Source organism: Nipponia nippon, unplaced genomic scaffold (assembly GCF_047370975.1).
Source record: "Nipponia nippon isolate SJK-2023a ecotype South Korea unplaced genomic scaffold, ASM4737097v1 scaffold_3, whole genome shotgun sequence".
In the NCBI taxonomy this organism is placed as follows: Eukaryota; Metazoa; Chordata; class Aves; order Pelecaniformes; family Threskiornithidae; genus Nipponia; species Nipponia nippon.
Window position 1 is genome coordinate 83,113,806 of NW_028262347.1, and position 17,974 is coordinate 83,131,779.

The 17,974-nt window shown below is 41.6% G+C and overlaps 1 protein-coding gene and 1 long non-coding RNA gene across 3 annotated transcripts; both read left to right on the forward strand.

Annotated features, from left to right (window-relative positions):
- Nucleotides 1–19: 19 nt before the first annotated feature.
- On the forward strand, nt 20–6,662 carry LOC148054725 (uncharacterized). 2 transcript variants are annotated; one of them, XR_015706453.1, is made up of 5 exons: nt 20–213; nt 411–540; nt 1,158–1,503; nt 6,275–6,359; nt 6,562–6,662. It is a non-coding gene; the product is annotated as an uncharacterized LOC148054725 (long non-coding RNA). The 2 variants fall into 2 exon arrangements; XR_015706452.1 differs by lacking the exons at nt 6,275–6,359; nt 6,562–6,662 and having other exon boundaries at nt 1,158–4,631.
- A 3,054-nt stretch (nt 6,663–9,716) lies between these two features.
- Nucleotides 9,717–12,481, forward strand: AKAP3 (A-kinase anchoring protein 3). Its single transcript, XM_087766020.1, is given in 8 exon segments — nt 9,717–10,022; nt 10,025–10,226; nt 10,229–10,292; nt 10,867–10,989; nt 10,991–11,320; nt 11,462–11,520; nt 11,605–12,024; nt 12,027–12,481. Coding segments are annotated over 8 exon segments (1,632 nt in total). The 3' UTR covers nt 12,155–12,481.
- Nucleotides 12,482–17,974: the final 5,493 nt, after the last annotated feature.

Here is a 17,974-nt window from a genome sequence, read left to right on the forward strand (position 1 = left end):
GCAGCTCGGCCGCCGCGGCGCGCGTGAGGGCAGCGGGTCACGCTCCGCGCGCGGGGGGCGGTGGCGGCGGCCGCGCCTCCCCTCAGGCGGCGGCGGCCCGGGGTCCTGCCGGAGCTCCCACCGGCCCCGGCCCGGGCCCTGAGCAGAGCCGCGGGCAGTCGTTAGCCCCTCGCAACGGAGCAGCTGTGGGGCTGGAGCCAAGCCGGCCCGGCGGTGAGCTCGGTGGCAGGGTGTGCTGCGCGGTCGCGGCCCGACTGGGGAAGGGCGCTTGAGGTCGTAGACTCGCAGGTCCGGAGGGTGGGATGGGGGTTTAGAAGCACCCAAGAGAGGCATTTCAGAGGGAGGATGACCCCCAGCGCTTGCAGGTGCATTTGAAAACCCCAAGCTGAAATATGTATTCATCTCTCTAGGGGAACTGCAGTTTCACGGGTCCTTGCGCCTGCTTCCGAGTGCCTGTCCAGTGGGGAGCGAGCCAAGTCCAGCAACGAAGTGACAGTAACTTTGGCCACTACTGAGCTGGACGGATTGAAAACGTTTTCAGTAACTCATTAATTGTGCCTTGAATCACCTGGCCTCAGTAAATTAGCCTTAAATGGGGATTAAACAATTTTATGATTCCAGACATGCAACCACTCTACAAGTTCCTAACTCCCTCTGTCATCCCAGGATTTCACTGAGACTTTTTCCCTTAAGCAAGCGCTGCCGTGCATGTTGCATCACAATCACACACAGGGCACTCTAAATCTGCTACTCGCACTACTATAGCCTCATTTTTCCAGTGGGCTCCCATTGCTTTTTGGTCTGCCTTGAATACCAATGGCCATTCTTTTGTAACCTGGCTTACGCCACGGTAGCTGGTGCTCATATTCACCAAAAAGTTTTTAAAACATCAGTGCAGTAAAGGGCAGAACAGTCAGGGAATATTTCTGGCAATTTGGACAGATTCCAAAATACTTGATTTTAACTTGACTTCTGACGCAAATCCAAGTGGCAGTTCTGCTAGAGCTGTGGCACAGCAGGTGATTTGGGGTTTGGGGCAAAAATCTGGATCCTCTGTGAACTCTGGCCATCTCCAGTTCTCAGCCACAACATGCTGTTTTTCTTTGACATGTAAGCCAGGTGCACAGCGAACGAAATGTGCTCATCTCTTTTTGCAGGTAGCTGGGAACCACAGCAGCAAGCCCCTCTACCTCCCACCCCCAAACTACCTACCCACCGCTGCTCTCTCCACCTTCATCGTGCCTGGTGGTCTCACCACAGCTCTTCTGAGCAGCCCAGCCTGCCTCAACGCCTTCGGGAAATGCAGTTTGTATGGTTGTGCTTAGATACAGTACAAAAAAGCTGATGCGCACAATCTGCAAATGTAATGGGTGCTCATGGAAACCAGTGTGAATTTACCAAGCAGAACTGGGTACCTAGCCTCATTTCATATATGGTGCACAGCTACATGAAAGTGTATATCCAGTTCCTGCATCTCACACGCATGTCTTGTTCTTGATCCAGGTCAGAGCCTCTTGCTGTGGGGACTTGACCTTTAATTGTTCTGTACAGTGACATAAATGTCCATGGGAAGTGATTTTATAACAAATTCTAATCTTGGACTAGAAGGAGAAGGATGAATTAAGGCTAAGGCAAAGGACTATAAATCAGGAGACGTGTCTTCTGCTCCAGGCTTGCCACCCCCTGATTTTAGGAGATGAACCAGAGCTCTGTGGTTTCCACTCTCCATTTTTAAAAGAATATTTTCCTATTTCAGCAGTGCTATTGTAGGGATAAGATGTGCTAGTTGACAGAGATGCTTATGTCTTATGGTGATGTAATCATAAAAAAAAGCAGTAAGATAATGGACACATCCAACTTGTGTTGCATGCTCCAATTACAAGTTAACTAGGTTAAATGTGCAATTTACAGGGAGCTGAATTTGATTTTAAAAACAATTTGGAACATCATATTGCTGATTATGGACTATCTCACTATATTTGAATCCCAGGGAAGTTAGAGCCAAACATCTAAAAGCAGCCTCAGGGCTACTGATCACCTAAAATGTGTGAGGATTTATTAAGAGTCCCATGCTGAGTGTTTCTGGCATCTCTCAGCTCTCCCACATCAGGGAACAGCAGGCTAGTTGCAAATGCTGCCTGTGAGGGCTGGCAGCTGTGAATGGCATGCCTCAGTTTCCACACAACCCTGCACCCTCGGTCTCCCTGTGGCCTTACTGTTGCTATGGAAATACTGATGTCACTCTGCTTTCTGGCTGGAGCGAGATAAGCAGGAGATCAAAGAGCCTGTCTGGTGAGAACAACCCGACAGCTTAGTTATAAAACCATCTTTTGAAAGCTCCCTGGGCCCAACAAACACACCCGTGCTGCTGAGGTAGGAAAGTCCAATCCATTCTTCAGATTATTCAGTGCATGTAAGGGATAAATAAGAACGTGAGCTAATGCCTGGAGACACCATTTACTTTTTGATTTCACCATCCTTTGAATTCATGTGGATGTTTCAGCAGTTTAAGAAACCTCTCTAGACTGTTCGCTTCTGAGACTTCCCCTTGCAATAGTCTCCCTTGTCCGTAATGTGGCTTTTTCGAGAGGTGTGTGAAGAACAGCAGATAGCCTCCTTCCTCTGCAAACTCCTCCTTCCTTTTCTGCTGGGTTTCTCTGCCGAGGTGTTCGGGTGGCTTAGGCCAGCAGTCAGGAGGGCTGCAGGGTGGAAGGCAGGAAGTACCTCTGCTCTGCACCTGCTGCGTTGCACCTACTTCATGGTATCTTGCATCTGTTTCATTTGCTAACTCCCTGAGCAGAGTTTGGTTTGTAAGATGTTATGTCATTTCCCCAAGGTGTTAATTTCTCATGCTGCAGTTGAAGCACCCCATGAATCAGAATGAAAGCCATTTCTGAGTGCAAGAAAACAGACATATGCTGCAGAGATCTTTGCATGATAGGTCGTTTCCTGTGATGCTACTTACGAATTTGACTTAGACGAAGCTAGACTATATACTGTAGATGGCAGAAGGGGATCACAGCATTGCCAGTGGATCAAGCACAGGGTTAGGACTCAGGAGACCAAGGGTATGTTCCCAGTTTTGCTGCTGGTCTGCTCCATGACATATAGAAATCATGTCATGTTGTCACATCTCAGCTTCCCCATCCATAAAGTGCAATAATGATGCCTACTTTGTGAAACACTTTGAAATATACTAATGAAAAGCACTATATTAGAATAAAGTGTTGATATTATTGTTAGTGGTTAACTTTATTTGGTATAGGTAGCACATCTTTAGGTTAATATCCCAATCCTTCAGCTTCCTCTGTTCATATAGAATTATAACTTTTATAATACCCGTTTTGTTTTTTTTTAAATTGTTTCTTAGTAGTGTGATACTGTTATTGTTTTCTTTATCCTTGTAAGAGTGCTATCCTAAGTTATCCCAGCCTCCCTGCAAATTGTCTTTCTCATAATATGCAACAATAAATAACTTCGAGAGAAACACATTAAGACCTACATAAACAAAATATTTTAGTGCTGACAATAAAAGCTTGTTCTTAGATAAACTAAAAGTTACAGCAGATTAAATTCAGCCTCGGTTGAAATTGATGTTACACCTACATGTGGGGCTTCTGGGACAGAAGTGTCATAGGAAGAGGAAGGTGAGGACACACAGGAACGACATCTCCTGGAACTCAGAGCAAGGTGCAGAGGGAACGGGGGGTGCCCACAGCATTGTTACGCCACCAGTGTGAATTTGTGGCTACTTTGGTCCAGTGGTAACCCCAGGAAAACAGTGAGCACCTCCCTTGTCCTTCCAGTAGATATTGGATGTAAGCTAAGGGGTAGCTGATACTTGTGCTGTCCTGGATCCCACTCAGCACATCTGACCCAGTGTCAGAGTCCAATACTCTCTAATTAGGTGCTTTTAGATATTCCACACCTGGGGGGGTTTAATGTTTAATACCAGATCTACTTACCTGAAATTATCTGATGTTACATGGGATTTTGATTTAGCAGAATGGCACAGCAATGTATTTAAATCACAGTACAAATACACATTACACTTAGCAGACTATAGCAATCGCAGTAGACAGCTGACTCACAATACAAACATGTTTCTCATCATGGGTCCCTATAATATGCTCACCATCATGATGGTGGGCATCCTCTGCTGCTGGGAAGTAGTAATACGTGGTTTGAAGCCAGCTTAGGTGCAGGGCAAGGAAGTCTATAGTGAGAAGTCTCAGAAGTGAGTAGTCTAGAACTATTTCAAAGAGGTCTCTGATGTATACACTCCTCATCCTGGTCTAGCTACCAGAGGAAGACATTTGTGCTCTTTTGTAAGTCAGGGGTGAGCAGTCCTCCAGCTGGTTGATTCACGCAGCTGATGTAGCCATTTCTCTAGAACAAAGGCCACCCTCCGGTCCCCTTTGTGTCAAGGGAAGTTCAGGTTTCTGTGCAACAGCTGTGGTCAGTCACTCAGTACATTCTTCATGAGCACGCCGCCCTTGCCTGTCTCTTCAGAGGCTTTTTCCATTGTTGGGCTTCGGTGATCGGTCACACTCAGGATCAGTGTAAAACATTGCTTCAAACAATTATCAGAATGCCTCTATTTATGTTGTCTGTAATCTGTAAATCTTAATTTCCAGAAACTCTTCCTCAGTGAGCACTAACTGCCTTATCTGGTAAGAGATTCACTTTTCACTGGGTAGGTTGAGGTGAATTAATCTTCCTTTACGGTTAGGTTCAATGACAGCAAGACATCCCTGAGGCTTCCCATTCCCATTTATCCTTGTGCTGACTTGCACTGACAGAACTGTTTTTCTTGGTCCCCTTTGCTCTCCAGCAAGGTAGGCTTCATACCACCATAAACGGGTGGAATGAATTGAGCTGGTTTTTTTTTCCTCATTTATAGGGACACAGTCAACTTGAAAATTAGTAATTTCCAAAGTAAAGTGAATAAAAAGAATTACAGGTACCATATCTGTTCCTGAGATTTCCTTATCAGGATTTTATAATCCAAGTTGTAAGCATTTTGTCCCACCTCTAGCAAAATGGAACACTCAAATAAAGTAGGAAATTGGATGAGAAGATGATATGATTGAAAAAGCAATCAAAATGCACGTCAAATGCACAAAATACTTAATAGAGAATTCAAATACCCCTCATGGCTACTGTTAGTAATATAAAGTGGGTCTTGCAACATTAAATAAATGAAAAACATCCATGGAAAAGAGAACAACTATGCAGTTGACAACCTTCCTCTATTTCACTGTATCAATAACCAAGCCTTTGCAGCAAAATTAATCCAAATTCTGCAGCAGTAGTGCTGCAGACTAGAATTTCTGTCGCATTTTGTGATAGTTTTAAAAAATGAGATTTCATAAGTGCAGTAGGGTAAGACAGCATGTGTTATATGAATGCTGTAGCATTCTCTTTCAAACATGAATGTATGCCAAAGTACCCTTCATGGACAGGCTCACTGAAATCAACAGAAAATCTTCAAAATTGTAAAATCAACTGTCTGCATAAGACTTGGAAGGATCTGGAGCATTTAAAACTTTGGAGCCCAACTCTTTCTCAACACTATTGAATAACACTAGTGATATAATGTCTGCTCAGTTAATTATGTTTTGATTTATACTTTGCCATAATTGCAATTGTTACAGGGTAGTTTATGTAGAAAATGAAAAAAAAAAAAACCAAACCAACAGAAAATTCCTTTGGAGAAAGATGAACACAGGTTATTGGGGCAAAAGTCTTTTACATAGCATGAAAGACAGTTGACACTTGAATTATGCATGCTACAAAAAAAAGAGACTATCATAATATTTAACTAAGTGGGTGCTCTCTCCGCAAAAATTGATTTTCGAACAACACGTATCAGAGCTACTGCTTATGCACCTAGGAAAGCAGATAGATACCTCAGTGTGCACAAGGCTAGACTTCCGGAGTACATTGCTTCAGCAAATTCATGGCCATGGACTAAACGAAAGCCCGATTAAAGCCAGCAGATTATCCACATCTAAGCCATCGCATTTTGCCCAATGAGAACAAGAGAGAATTTGATACGTTCTTGTTTTGCTGTTTTTCTCTTTTTCACACTCCTCAGTTACTATTTTCGCATCTAACAAGACTTTCCAAATGCTAATAATATTGCTGCATTTGATTTATGTTGTTCTCAAATGCATTGTGAGACCCCTAGTAAAGATAAAAATTAGCAAAAGTAGCGTGCTGGTGTTGCCATTCACAAAGATCTCTTAACAACAGTTTTCGTCCATTTTAGACTCTAATTATACTGACAGCCTACAGTTTTTCTTGGAAATGTTGAGGAAAATCACAATCTTTCAGCCTGTCGCAGGAACAAAAAGGTAAGTTTTTTCAAAAACTTAATTTAAATACAGCTCATCTCCAGAAGAGGCAAGAGGCATTTTCTGGAGTTAAGGCATTAAATTACAACTTTCTGCTCCTTTAGAAATCTGTGTGTAATATACCCGCTTGCATGAATTTAAAAAATTGCAAGCTCAGCCTACAAAAGCTTCTTTTATTTTTGATACTTGTATTTTCATTCAGACAGAGATTTTTGGAAGACCTTCTTTTTTCCTGAAAACTCCCAGTTCCAGTGTGTGAGTCTGTCCCTAAATGCAAATAAAGTATTAAGCAACCGAATTAAATTCTGACTTTTCTCTGGTGAAAAATTGAAAACCTCGTATTTTCATAATTCACTACATACTGTAAACACTTCTTTTCATATCCATGCCTGTCTTGGATTTTTATTTTTTTTCTCATTGATATCTGATAATATTGCTGGCTGCAGAAGCCAGAGAGCTCTGTAAAGTAGATCATTATATTCTTGGAGGCAAGACAGAAGAGAACTGGACAGTAAAAAATGTGTTTCTTTTAATTATTTTGTATATGTATCTGCATGTAGAAAAAGCACCCAGGAAAGCAAGAAAGAGGATTGTGTCTGGTTAAATATTTTTAAGAAAGTTACACCTTTGCCTTGTTAAATTTGCTAGTAAAAGGAACACTTTCTGCTACCAAATACCAAATGTTTGTACATGTGCAACACAACTTTGGATTCTTCTCACTGCTTAATTCTAGGACTGCCATCCCTTGAATGTAGGAATGTTGCTGTTGCTTACATACGGTAGTTACTGCTGCTTTGCAGTAAGGAATTTGTTGTCTAAATAAGGGAAAGCAAAATTCTTCAGTTTCTTGTACTGTAAATTGGGTAAGCACATGCAGAGGACTGTGACATAGAATTCCTCATCTGATATATACATGTTTTCTTATCAGCCAAAGTAAACGATTGCATACTTTTTCAGACCATGTTCCTCAGTGCTTAATAACGTTATCCTTGGCACAAGCCAGGAGTATTTGAATTAACATTTAGTATGTTAATCCAAACTAAGTAATTTTGAGTTGAAGCTAGACCTGGGTAAGTCTAGACTAGCTCTTCCAGACCGCTCAGCAAAGGTGCTCTGGTTTCTTAGAGGAACTATAAAGGTTCATTTCCTGTGTTTGAGGATTTGGATGCCAAGGGTGAGTATTTCTAGAAGCATTTATAGTTCAGTCTGCATCCTCTGTGTAGCGATCACATCTTCAAAATTTTGACTGAAGATTCTTTAACACAGTACTAATTTTCTAACTCTTCAAATTCATGCAGCCGCATACCCTGAGTTTAACAGAATGTTTGGGTTTTGTTTAACTTCCAGATACTGATACAAAGATTGATAGGAAAAAAATGGCAAAACTCTGTGTTGTGGATTGTTTGCAATGGCTTTAGAGAGAAACTAAATACTGGAAAATCCCACTCCTAAGTAGAAATTAAAGATGAAAGAACAGGTGAGAGGAAAAAGAGGCCATCGACGAATAATGGTTTTTCCACAGAATCTTTATGATAATCTCTGGTATTTCAGCTTGCAATATATACACAGGTTTCACAAACGACAGAAAAGGTCATGGAGTTTGAAAGGAGCTAGTCTGAGGAAGGTAGGAGAAAGGAGACAGCTCTAGTCAAAGGAGTCACTAAAAGAGGAGAGATGAGAAAATAAAACAGAACATGGTGAAGGATTGCATTTCTTTATTCTATGTCCGCTGGTGCATGCCAGGGTAAATAAAAACTCTACAACATTCAAACAGCCAGGTTAGGCATATAAATCAATACTCTGTGACAGAAACATAAGGAGGAAGGTAATCATTTGTGGCACAGCCACAGCGTGGAGGGTATCTAGTTGAGAAGACACTGGCCACTGAAGTGGATGCCAAATACACTGACTGTTACAGCTAGTGGAAATAGGCCTTTAAGTGCAGTCAGAGAGACCCAAATATTATTTAATGCCAGTCTGAAAAAACTGAAGCTTTTGGACAGTAAAGAGTAGCACAGCTATAAACTGCCTCAAATTTCTGCGGTGGCCATGGAAATACTGTCTGGATGAGAGTGCTACTGGTAAAATGGCTCATCCTGAATTGTAGCAGGCTAAGTCAAGCCCCTGCCATTCTGTTGTTACCTAACTGAGCTACAAATACATAAATAAGGTCATGCCTATCTTGATGAGCATACCTGTAGCTATGCCTACAATTTTGAAGTCTACCACAAACTTATGCTTGCATCAGTACTAAGTGTAGAAGATATTCTCCAGATGCAAACCCTTCTTATGCTAAAGCCATTTTTAGGCATTCAGAGGGGATGACCCTAGGAAATTCTGCCTCGAGAATTAGTGCTGCCTTCTGAAGTGACATACCCACATGCTGTGTCCCCACAGTTTTCCCAGTATTCGTTGCACTGTTTATACTGACGTACACAGTTTTTCATACAGTCTTGCTGCAGATGCTGACTTGGGAGCAATGCTAGGCAAAAGGCCTAGTTGTTTCAAGTCGCCAGACAGGTTCAGAAAATGCAAAATATTCCAAGATACCTGTCCATAAATCCCCTCACTGCTCTGAGCTTCTCCTGTCACTCTTTCCTTTTTAAATACATGTCTCCTTCATTCTGTGGAAAGATATACAGTTGGAGTAGCTGGCTGACTGTACACTGATTGTAAGAAACAAACCACAGAGGAGTAGTGGTTTAGAGTCTATGGTTTTAATCTAACCTGAAATTAGAAGTGTCCTCAGTAGTGAGGCTGCAATAGAGCCTATCAGATAGCAGTAACCATCACTTACGGAGCAACAGTAGCCCTCAACAGAAAAATCAAGCAAGCTTTAGTGGCATGATGGCACAACCAGCTAATCTTTATTCATGTTAGTATTCATGTAGTTTATGCCAGTGGTGGAGCGAGTTGCTGCCATTGAAAACATACTGATGCTTCACCAAGACCAATCAGAATTTCACCTGGTACTCAAACACATCTCCTTGACATGGAAAGAGCCTTTGTGCCAAGGGACAAAGGTGTGGATAACAAATCATTATACCTTTCCGTTTTGTTTTATTCCCGAGACTGATACAGGAATCTGATCCACTCAAAATCTTGAGCTGGTTTCAAAAAGACCCTGAAAGATGTGCACTCAGCATTGAGGATGCGTTGAAAAGCATAAGAATGATGAAAATTCAAGACAATCATCTGCTGAGGGGCAGAGCTTCAAACAGTGCAGTGTATCACCAGGAGGATTCGGTGTCTGTGGTGAACATATTAGTCTGCTTGTCAGATCCAGCGCTGGGCCGCCAGATTTTCACTTGAAGATGAAAACTACTCCAAATCCAAAGGAGCCAAAGGGCACAGAGGATGAGGTCACTACCTGAAGGCAAGTGAGAGTTAGAAGAGGTTTCCTTTTATGCTGACAGACTCTCTAACCTTGTCATTGCAATGACACTTAAAGAGATTAGTGAAAAGTCAGATGGCCCTGACCCATGTTTTGCTGTTCTTGGAAAGCCTAGTCATAAATCTGTTGGACTGGGTACAAATAAATATAAAAATAATACATCAGCAAATGTTACTCATGTCAATATGAAAGAAACCAAATATGAAGAGAGTCCACCTTCCAAGGAGACATTTTTTTATAAAGAAATAAACCAGTCTTCCAATAGAAATGAGCTTTTCCAGAAGAGAAGGGTAGGACAACAAGAGAAAGGAAAATGCCATCACAAAAACGTTTTGGCCAAGGTGAATTTGCAAATAATTTAAGCAAAGAGATACTAATTTATGCAAATAATGTGGTTTCAGTCATGGTGGTCTCAGTTATGAAGACCATAGAAGGTCAGGCAAATGACTCAAATATAGCTTGTATTATGCTGAAAACATGTTACTGAAGCACTCTAAGGCTGTGATTTCAGACTTAATAGCCTCCTGTATGAAAAACTTCACATGTCGTGGCTTAACCCCAGCCGGCAACTAAGCACCACACAGCCACTCGCTCACTCCCCCCCGGTGGGATGGGGGAGAGAATCAGAAGAGTAAAAGTGAGAAAACTCGTGGGTTGAGATAAAGACAGTTGAATAGGTAAAGCAAAAGCCACGCATGCAAGCAAAGCAAAACAAGGAATTCATTCATTGCTTCCCATGGGCAGGCAGGTGTTCAGCCATCTCCAGGAAAGCAGGGCTCCATCACGCGTAATGGTTACTTGGGAAGACAAACACCATCACTCTGAACGTCCCCCCCTTCCTTCTTCTTCCCCCAGCTTATATACTGAGCATGATGTCATACGGTATGGAATAGCCCTTTGGCCAGTCTGGGTCAGCTGTCCTGGCTGTGCGCCCTACCAGCTTCTTGAGCACCTGGCAGAGCATGGGAAGCTGAAAAGTCCTTGACCAGTACAAACACTACTTGGCAACAGCTAAAACATCAGTCTGTTATCACATTATTCTCATGCTAAATCCAAAACACAGCACTCTACCAGCTACTAAGAAGAAAATTAACTCTATCCCAGCTGAAACCAGGACAACCTAGCAGGCAAACTCTTGACTAATTCAGACTTTGCTTCTGCAGTGAAGCTGACTCTGTTCACCCTAGGCAGTCGTAAGGCTGCAGAAATTGTACAAGCAATGTTGAATCATTTGTATTGTACCTTCATAGTGCAAAAACCTGGAGGAGATAACATCTAGCATATGCCTCTGTGAAGACAGGTTCATGAAAAGAGGCAAAGGCTCAGAATTGAGGTTTGCAGCAACAAGGACTGAAACATTGCCGAAAGAAAAAGAAATGACCTGTGCAAACGCAGTGGGTAACCACTTTATTAAGCAAGGGTTTACCCTCTGGCATGAAAACCAAAACCAATGCAGCCAATGCTCAAAATCAGGAAGGGAAGCTGAAACAAGATCACCAAGGAACGTGCCCTGGAGTTCAGAAATTTGGGATGTAGCCAAAATATTACCAGATTCATGGGCTTTATTGTGATTGCATTATTGCCCATAGATTGTCATCTAATCTAGCAGAATGCCAACAAGAGAGCAACAGAAGGTAGCAGTGTTAGCAAAGCAGGTCCCACTGCCTTTGGGTGGTTATTATAGGAGTCCCATGGTCCCATCTTCCAGATATTTTCAGAAAGATGTCAGGATCCATCAAAAGAAGCTGAAGAATCAGATTGACAGAAGTCAGACACTGAAAGGCAGAAACCTGAAAATGACATGGCCAGTCCTACATTAATGCTAATTCAGAAGTTAATAAACAAAAATAGAAGAGGTTTTTTTTGTTTGCAAAGTAGAAGGTCAGCCTGGAAATCCAATTATTGATGAAACAAACCAAAATGCTGGCAAAACCACTAAGGAATATACTGGCCTTTCAGGCACTGAGCAATCCTGTGAAGAGGCCATATCTGGACTGACTAAAATGCTTACTGATCAACTTGATCTGAGCACAGAAGACAGGAGCAGCACACCATTTATTGGCAGTCTGGTAGATACGGTGCTAAAGCTGTGTCTTATGATAGTTAAATACAGCAACCCTGAGTCACTTCTGGCAGAGCCAGGGAGCAGCGACGATGGCACAGGATCAGTAGGCTTTAGGGGCATGGGAACTGCTAACTCCATGGCTGGATCCAGTAAAGGTGCTGGAGCAGGACACAGCGGGGTACTGGTGAATCAAAATCCTTCTGAAAATGTATGGAACAGCTCTGAGCCCTTTTGCAGTGGGTGACTGCATCTCAGGCAGACATGCCTGTGCTTTGCTTCTTGGATGATGATGATGAGTTCATGAATAAGGTGAGCAAGGCAGAAATTAGAATCTGATTGTACTTAGTTGTTTGGTTGGTTCCCTCAATCTTACTGCCTTATGGGGAACAAAGATTTTCTTAATAAAATCTTTTCTAGACATTTCTTTTTTTAAGCTAGTGCCCAGAGTAGCAATGTGGTAATATTAAATCTACTGTCTTGTTACAAAGTAGTAAGCTAATAGGAATTAAAGACATAAAGAAAAATGTGTACCTTTAGCTCAGCACAAAGGTGGTGCAAAATTATCTTATATGCTGTATTTCCCACAAATTCAGTGGGTCTAATTTTAAAAGTAACAAATACATTTGCTTTCAACATTTATTATGTAAATTAAGATGTTTTCATTCAGAAATGTTCTAATGGCAATGAAATTTAATAAAGAAATATTTACATTATAAACATTATGAGTTGTTCACAAACATTTTTACCCATGTTACTGAATTGCTATGGATTCTCAGTATCCAAATAATTCAGAATCCCAAATTACTTTTCACTCTGCATTTGTTATATTTCTTTCAACTTGGACAAAGAAGAGCAATCTGAGTTGTGTTTGGAGTCTTTTCCCCTTTACTAATGACCTAGCAGGCAGCAGCTCTTCACTTCTTGTCATCATTCCGTTTGGCAGCCTCTTACAGAATCCAGCCATGGAGAATGTAAGCCTCCAACAGCAGGATGGAAGTAGAGGACTGAGATGCATCTGCTACATCATGCTCACTCACACACACAGGCACGTGCATGTGCACATTCTCTTCAGTTCCCCTTTAAAATAATTGACCTTATCAGTACATCTGGTATATCACACCTGTATATCGCTTCTGGTGTATAACACGCTTCTGTTGTGTCTCTGGTTTTCTGCAGCTTCAGAAACTGTCATCAGTAGCAGTAGAGAAGGGATACAAAGTAGGAGAAATTTTACAAGCAATGCTGAAATACAAGAAGGAAAGGCAGTCTGATGAGGTTGTAGGCAGCTCTGTCCAGTTGCCAGTCTTGAACTGGCTGCTTAATAACTCATGAGCAGGGCTGTTGCCTGTCATGTCCTCACCAGCAGCATGATGCTGGGCCAGCAAAGCACAGTATGCTGATGTCAGCCAAGCACTTAGCAGAACTCCATCATCTCATTTATACACCAGTGATTTGTAGGAGCTGATATTAGTTGTACTACTCCTGCTTGGCAAACATATGAATTAAAAAAGCATGCAAAATAGCTGGCGAAATCTTTCTGAAAAAATGTTAGTCACAAAAACTACTGTTTACCGGGCTCCTTGAAGAAAATTTTGTGTGCTCTTCTTGGCTGCCTCCACCACAGAGTTCCTACCTTTCTTTCTTCAGGCTGAGTTTGGCCCAGTGCAGAGGGACCTAGGCTCTTCACCTCGAGTTTTCACTGTGGTTGGAGTCAAAGCCAGAAGATACTGAGTCGTTACCAGGTTTGTTTCTCCTCTGTACACACTGAATGCAATACAGCATGATTCTCCCTCTGTTTCTTAGATAACTGCCCATGAATGGAATGAGAAAGTGGGACCACCCAAGGAAAGGCAAGCTCCTTGCTCCCTGGAGCAATTCGGGGTTTGCAGCAAACCAGCCTGTCACTCATGCGCTCCTGCCAGTCCTCGTCTCCCAGCAAATGCTATGGTTTTAGCATTCCTCAAACTTCGCTTTTTATCCACTTGAAAGCATTTGTGAGTTTGAGACTGGTGTCTAAACAACCAAGGTTTTTGTTCTGTAATGAGTAGTCTGTTCTTTAGAAACCTGCATAGTGACATGAGAAAAATCACAGAGATCCAAGGAGAGCATGTTGTGACACAAATTTAGGGCCTGGAGGTTAAGAGCGATTTTATATAATGTGGAAAATAGAGAAAATAGTATATTATTGAAATTTTTAGATAATGCCAATGAGAAAGATACAAAAGTAACCACTGAGGGGATAGAATATGACCCAGATAAAAAATAAATTTGTAACATAAGGAGAGATTGCATACAGTATCAAGAGAGACAGAAAAATATAATATTTATAATATAATTTATAATATCAGGAAAGACAGAATTTAGAAAAATGCAAGGCAGCTGTAAAAAAAACTAAAGTACAAATACACAGTGGAAAGCAAAAGCCAGGAAAACAGCACCAAAAGAGACCAAGGAGTGACAGCGAAGATCAAGTGAGATGTGTTTTCAATACACTATTATACAGAGGCAGAGAGACTGTAGAGAAATATGTTAAGGCCTCATTTAACAAAGTACAAGGGTACCATAGTCCTCAGTTGTACACCCCCATAAGATTGTTCCTTGAATAGTAAATTTAGTCCAAGAAACTACTTTAACAGAAAAATACTGAAATAATGGAGGAAATTTAGAAGACAGAAAATTGATAATGGGCTACAAGATGTGATTTTTTCAATAATTAAATATATCTATGTGGGTTACAATATTTCATGTGATTGGACATATGATGTCTGCTTGTGCAAGAGATCTTTAAATATTAAAGCAAGAAGGGAATTTATTTAGAAATGTACTAGAAGGCATAGCTAAAATAACAGAGGTAAAGTAAATACCAGTAAGTAATCACTTCCCTTCATCAGGATTTATAGCTGTGTAGTTGGTAGCTGATCCTGGCCAGTCATTTGTGTTACTTTATGAACACTTACATAGCCAGTAGATAAACATTAATGTTACTAAGAAGGTCAGTGAATTGAGAACTCGCACGTTTCTGTTCCTTGCAGCCTACTGAATGCATTTTTGCCCAAGTTTGATCGTGTATGCGCTAGCATTAAATCTGGAATGACTCCATGGAGTTCAGTAAACGAACTGACCCTCTGCACCCTAAAGGGCTCCTGCAACAGAACTAGGACCATAGTGGGGAGACAGCGTGAGCCTTGGGTGACCTGGGCTGTATCTTCCCAGGTGGCTCAGCTCCCTGCATGGGCAGATTTTGCCAATCCGGTATATCTCAACAGGAAACCGGCACGGCTTGTGCCAGTAGTCGTGCTGTATTTTCCACCAGTGAAAGCCCTCAGAGAGGATCCTGGACAATGAACTCAGTAAATGATTTTGTCCAACACAGCTTCTCTGTGCTTGATCTGGTGAAGCCCAACATCAGACCCTTTCCTATGTGTTCACAAGATATAGTGATAGGAAGAAAAAATATCAGATAACACCTTTCACAGTGAACAGGAAAAGTTTCCTGGAGAAAAGCACTCTGCACAGCTGGAGGACCACACAGATCAACCTCATTTGCCAGAGTATAGCAATGATCTCATTTCAGTGCATGATGTAGTTAAAACAGGGAGGTCTCAGCCAAAGCAGGCTTGCTTTGGATGGAGAAATAGTGTAGAGAGCAGGGGGAAGTGGAAGGATTGGTTTACTCTGTGGCTATCATCTTAACAGAGCTAGGAGACAGACTTCTCAGATGGTAGGCTAGTTCCTTTGGAAACATTGCCTTCTGTTTCCTTCCAAATGGACAAGTAAGAGCTGTCAAGAGCCCGTGGGAACATCCAGTGGGAGTAGTTAGAAAAGGACACAAAGTGAGTATTGGAGGCAAAGGGAACCAAGCTAATTTTTCTGTCTGGTAACAGGACATCTAACTCCTGCATGTAAGTACAAATAGGTTCACTATGGGAGTCCGTAGATCTCACACAGAGCAAACACAGACTTTCCCATTGCTGCCATCAGCTGATGTAAGGTCTTTCATGAAGTCGTACTGTGCTTGGACTTGTGCTTATGGCAGGAGCTGCTGAGTGTGCCACTGACAGAATGGAAAAATTTGTGTTAAAGAAAACATCTGAAACAAAATTATTGCTCCTGGACTCTGAGGAAATAAAAGCCTCTGAAATTAATATGTTGTTTTTCTATGTAACTAGGTAAAAAGGTGCTGCCAACAGTATACCAGGTGCGGTGTAGTATTTCTGTCATCTCTGTCTACCCACATTTTAAAGTTCCTTGCATAAGCAAGGGTCTGGAGTTCGAATTGCTTGCTCTTACCAGGTGGAGAAGGATTTTCCTCAATGGCTTTAGATCTCCTTGTGAACAAACACGTAGGGAACATAGCTGGTAGCCAAGGCAGGTAAAAGAGACTATGTCTAATAATTTGCAAGAATTGAAAAACTAAGAGATTGTCAACATCTGCGTTCATGGTTTTTTTACCAGTTCTTCACACAGCTTTCTAGGATTTGTCTCATCACCTGAATTCTTGCCCACCTACTTGCCTAGTTTTTTCTTCCAGCTAATCTCAGAAATTTTGAACATCCAGTACTGGTACAATTCTATGTCCATAGAAGCCAGCAAGAGGAATTTTAACGTTTACTAATGCCAGTGAATCAAGACCTTGCTCAGACTGCTTTACTACACATAAATTGGAGAGGGGTGGAAGGGTGCCTGTTACCTTACTTACTCTGTTGGAAAACAGTGTTCAGCCAGATCATCATCAGGCCATATCTCTAGAGCTGGCTGTTGGTCTCCAGGTGAACCTTCAGGGACTCAACACTAAAGCTGTTTCCCAGGGCAGGTGGTCAGTTTAATTTTGCATTGTAAAATAGCATGAATTCATAAATATTGCCAGCCAAATTTTCAATGGAGGTATAAATCAGGTGGTAGACTGTTACCATGAGTGCTAGGGGATTTATTTGTGTGCCTCAGTTGCAGCAGCAGCAAACCTGAATTTGAAAGTCCCAGCTGAGCTCCATCCATTACAGTGGTGCTTTAAACACATCAGTCTGATTTGCTGTCCTCAGTCAGCCAGAAGTCTGCTTTGTAACATAAATGATTTCTAGGTTTCGCTTTCCCACTGAGGATATTATTTCAGATTATATTTCCCCAAGTATGTTAGCATGCATTTTCCAAGCTGAATCCTGTTTTATTTTCGGCCCACATTTCAAATGCCTGTGTGTTATTTCTCTGTCATCTTTCATTTGCAGTTCTTCATCTCATATGTATATTTTCTTAAACTTTAGTTTGTATATAAATGGATTTAAAACATTGCTGCACACCTTCCCAAGTTTAGCATGTTCTTGGCTAACACTCCTTTCTGTTTGTAGGCACAGAATCAAAGAAGATAAATTTACAGGAGACCTGAAGAGGTCTCCTGGTCTATTCCCCTGCTCCACCATAGCATCAGCGCTACCTAAATTGTTCCTAGCAAACATTTGCCTGGTCTCTGCTTAAAAGTCTCCAAAATTAAAAATTCCATGATTTCTCTAGGCAATGTATTCTGTCCTATTCTATTAACCAGCCTTACCAATAGAAAAAGTGTCACAGTGTTTAGTTTAACTTTCCCCTGAAAGACTTGCAATGGCCGAATAATCACCACTTTGATCCTTCATCTTAACCAGTTTTCATTCCAGTGTCTTCTTTCTGGTTGACCTGAAAATCTGTGCCCCCTTAAAGATATGCTTCTGAGTAATTTTCAGTGAGGGTGAAAGAAAGGAATACTACCCATTCCTTACCAGTCTCTTTATTACATTTTTTTGGTTTTCCAGGTTTAGCTTGAGAGTGGTCCATAACAAAAGACGATTTCAGAAGAGATTTCAAGGAAATGCTTTGACTTGCCATTTAAAAAAGTTTAACAGCACAGCAACTACAATAGCTAATAGCCACACAAAGACATCTTAGGAAACATTTTACACAAAAGACACTGAAAGCAGATTCTAAGAAATCTCAGTTGTATTTGGCAGTGTAGTGGTTGTAGGTCAATTCTTGGATTTTTATTTTAAAGCAGCAGTTCACTGCTGATAAAGGGAGTCAGTCTGACGGGCACAATGACTTCAGCCTGCAGCCCTCTGGACCAAATACCTTTTGGAAAACAGAGTGGGGTCTACATTCATCTGACTGTTCCTCCAGACCCCTCGGTGG